The 3,901-nt window shown below is 39.7% G+C and overlaps 1 protein-coding gene across 1 annotated transcript; it reads right to left on the reverse strand.

Annotated features, from left to right (window-relative positions):
- Positions 1-131: 131 nt before the first annotated feature.
- Positions 132-3,707, reverse strand: qtrt1 (queuine tRNA-ribosyltransferase 1). Its single transcript, XM_003964737.3, has 9 exons — positions 3,418-3,707; positions 3,258-3,326; positions 2,995-3,133; positions 2,665-2,859; positions 2,249-2,387; positions 2,060-2,135; positions 1,839-1,948; positions 1,497-1,581; positions 132-1,234 (listed from the first exon to the last, which is right to left on the reverse strand). Exons 1-9 carry the CDS (start codon positions 3,703-3,705, stop codon positions 1,082-1,084), a joined length of 1,254 nt encoding a protein of 417 aa, XP_003964786.1. The 5' UTR covers positions 3,706-3,707; the 3' UTR covers positions 132-1,081.
- Between the last annotated feature and the right edge of the window lie 194 nt (positions 3,708-3,901).

Consider the following 3,901-nt stretch of genomic DNA (forward strand, 5'->3'; position numbering starts at 1 on the left):
GCGCTGGTGATTTCTCAGTGAATAACAAAAAGGTCTGGGTTCTGTAATAATAACAAAGACTGGGAGTAAAAACTTGAAATACAAGAGACATTCGTTTCCCACACTAAAAGAAACAACTTTACTACAGCGGTCTGTGGCCACGCTATAATTAAGAACTACTGGTCATTTACATCCGTTATGTGTGCGTGCATATTGGCTGCCACTAGATGTCACAGGTTTGAGTCTGACATACACTGAAACAGAAACCGGAGGGAAAATGAGAAATGATAATGCTCATGAGAGCTGATGACTTCAGGCCAGAGACAAAAGGTTCTATTCAGATTAGCTTCGACTCATTAACATGCACCAGGCACAGAATTAAGCAAATATCCCCCCGGGTCAAAAAGATTAAAGAGGATTATTGCCTATACAAAGAATTGGACATTTGCGATTTTATTTAAAGCCTATACGTCAGTTTGTGTCTCACCTTTCAGAAATCATGCCCCTTTTGTAAACGATTGGAACTGCTGTTAACCATGACAACACTTGTTCAGCAGACCATGGCGAGTGCATTAAACCTCGGCCTGTTTGGAATATTTTGCCCTCTGGTGGACATCATGACACGAGCACATACAACATGTGAATACTGTACTGGCAGCTACTGCTCTGTCAAACTGGGCTGTATTAACACAAGCATACTTTATTGAACGCAGAAGACTAAACACATGCAGCACATTTCCTTGACAGAAAGGCAAAACATTTCATTTTAATAGGTGCTGATAGCTGCGTAACCATGGAAACAACAGAAAGCACTTGAGCACATCATAGAAACAGTTTGTGCATTTTAAACCTCATTTAAAATCAATTTAATCTGAATTTATAAGATCCATAGTAAAACATGTGGCATATTTGCAGCAGCTGTAGCAAAAAATGGTCATAACTTTATCCATGGACATCGTAAAACATTGTGATATCAACAAACATACAAAAATAAATTGGTGCAAGCCAGAGACCCATTAAAAAGCAACTGAAGATACATAAAATCTTTCAGTCACAGTTTAAAATTTACACCTGGTTCATAAATAGAGCTAGCTTCCGGGTCCTATTCTAGCTTGATGTTGACCGAGGTGAGAGCATCAACAGCCCAGCTGGGATACTGATCAGGAGAGGGAAACATTCGCTTCATGAATGCCTGTATAAACTCGGGGAACCTCTTTTCTACAATGCTCTGTCTCACAGAGCGCATCAGGGTGAGCTGCAAAGATAAACATTCGTCTTATATTGTTGAATAGCATTAATAACTATAATTACCAAATGTGTTCTCATTTAATTATAGATAGACAATGTGGACACTGAAGATCTGCTGGAGCTTCATTTACTGTGCTCATTTATCAAATATCTTTCAGATAATATTACAAAAACAGAACCTAAATGAGCTAATAATTAGCTACAATCTACAATGCCATGTATTACAAAATATATTCATCATTTTTGTAAAGAGTTTTAATTAAACTTACCTGGTAGGAAATGTTGTGGATTGTGATGTGATGCATTGCTGCAGTGTCATTCTTAAAAAGAGCATGGAGGTAAGCCCGGCTATGTCTGAAAGACAAAAACTTGCAATTTTACAGGTAAGCGGGGTACATGAACATGAATCAGCCCTGAAATCATTAACACTGAGTGGGGGGGGGGTGAGTAGTTAACGGATCTCTTGCTTGGTACAGAAATCAGTTTTAAACATTTCAAAGTTAAGCACTGAAATGACTTCGTCTGATGAGGAAATATGGTGATAGTTAATATAAAAAGTGTTATGTTAATATGCTGAACGGAGTCACCAGGTCAATGACACCTTCACTTACCTCCTGCAGGTGGGACAGTGGCAGTCTGGGTCTATCGGCTGAAGGTCCTTAGCATATTGTTTGTGTTTCACCTGGAGAGATCCCCACGGCACCAAGGCAGAGCCAAACCTCTGCAAATAAAGGAAAATAACGGTTACATTTGTTATTACTTTGTGAAGTGTTTATTACACCTAAATTAATTTAAAGAATATATATTAAAATATGTGATGAAAAGAGCTTACTGCTGTGCGGGTGGGAAATACACAGTCAAACATATCACAACCCAGAGCAACGCACACCACCAAATCCACAGCATACCTGCAGAACATGAGGATCACGTATGTCCTTATGCCAGAGTGTAAAACACTATAAAGCTGATTAAAGCATACAAAAAATAATTTAATATTTCTCCAGAACACAAGCTGACCTACCCAACACCCATTAGATATCGAGGCTTTTCTCTGGGCAGGTGGTCAGTGCTAAGTGTTACCATCCGCCAGAAGTCATCCTTCTCCTCTCCACCACTCAGGCCACCAATGGCAAACCCAGGAACATCACGTTGAGTCATTTCTAACATAAGGAGATAACAAATCTTACTCCGATTCTTTAATTTCCAGCATAACTTTCACAAAAATGGTGGCTGTTTAAAAATAAACCTTAGTATTGTTCACAACTTAAAGTGAAAATATCACGCAACATAATTTACATTTGTAGACGGACTGAGCTGAAGCTTAAACAGAAATAGGACAAATCACGGGTTTCAAGCTATTTAAATTCTATAAATAAATATCCGCTATGTAGGGAAGGATGTGGGTAATCAAATTTGCCACAGAGTCAGAAGTTTTACCTTCTAGACACTTTTTCCGCAGCTCTGCATTCAGTCCTCCCTGGATGATTGCAAAAAGGTTCTGTCTGTCTGGATTTTTATTGGCAGCAATGCACCGGTCCAGCCAGCGAATAGATCTATGCATTGCCTCCTCTACCCGTGGTCCTGTTACTGTACTGCTGACTACATCATCAAGCTGCATCATGATGTCTGAACCTAGAACGTTAAGAAAATAAAAATAACAAAATAGCCTTTATAAGATACGTTAGTGAGAGGAAAATGTGTTAATTACATAAATGAAATAAATGTGTAATGACATAAGTGCCTCAAAGAAATGTAAATTTTGCATACCCAAACTGTTCTGTATGCTGATGGATTTCTCTGGACTCAGAAGGATCTCTTTGCCATCATAGGGGGACTTAAACTTCACCCCATCTTCAGTAACTTCAGACAATTCAACAAGGGATACCATCTGAAACCCTCCACTGTCCTACAAATATTGGGAGACAATATTAGACTACACGTTTTAATAAGTCTATATACAAATCTATACATCGAGACACATAGCAGGATAACTGTATTGTCAGAAGTAATAGTAATCAATGTGCACTCACAGTCAAAAGATTTTTCTTCCAGTTCATGAACCCATGCAAACCACTGGCTTTTTCGATCAGATCCGGTCCCTGTTGATAATGAATAACGGGTTTCTTCTTTAGTCTTGACACGACACAAACCGGAATGAAATAAAGTTAATAATAAGAGAAGGTATTTTACAGGTCTCATGCCCAAGTGGTATGTATTTCCCAGACATATCTGGCAACCAAGACCTTCAAGTTGATCCACTGTGATTCCTTTCAGGGTCCCTTGAGTTCCGACAGGCATAAAAACCGGAGTGCTCACGGCGGCGTGTGGTAGTATTAAATCACAGGCTCTTGCTTTTGTCACCGGGCACTCAGCAACAATTCGTAGGGAGAGGGGACTTGCTGCCGAAAGGGCTTTTTTGAGGGACATATTGCTTCCTAACGCATTTGGAGGAGCTCCACGCTCTATGGTAGACGCCATGATGTCTTGATCACGTGACAAACCGCTGCTGGAATTGACAGGAGCGTTGACCAATCAGATTAAATAAAATTGTTTCAAGCTTTAAACACGCCTTTTGAACAGCCAGTCAGGATACCACTTCACGTGAAAGACAGCAGATTTACCCAATAAAATGTGCGAGTTTTTATACAAAGGGGCGGGTCGTATTAGCCGGTTT

The sequence above is a fragment of the Takifugu rubripes genome, chromosome 5 (genome assembly GCF_901000725.2).
Source record: "Takifugu rubripes chromosome 5, fTakRub1.2, whole genome shotgun sequence".
In the NCBI taxonomy this organism is placed as follows: domain Eukaryota; kingdom Metazoa; phylum Chordata; class Actinopteri; order Tetraodontiformes; family Tetraodontidae; genus Takifugu; species Takifugu rubripes.

Coding starts and splice junctions, on each gene's coding strand:
- qtrt1 (XM_003964737.3), bottom strand. CDS start 3,705: ATGGCGTCTACCATAGAGCGTGGAGCTCCTCCAAATGCGTTAGGAAGC. Junction 2,860..2,994: donor CAGCATACAGAACAGTTTGG/GTATGCAAAATT, acceptor TTAACGTTCTAG/GTTCAGACATCATGATGCAG. Junction 2,136..2,248: donor CGATATCTAATGGGTGTTGG/GTAGGTCAGCTT, acceptor CATGTTCTGCAG/GTATGCTGTGGATTTGGTGG.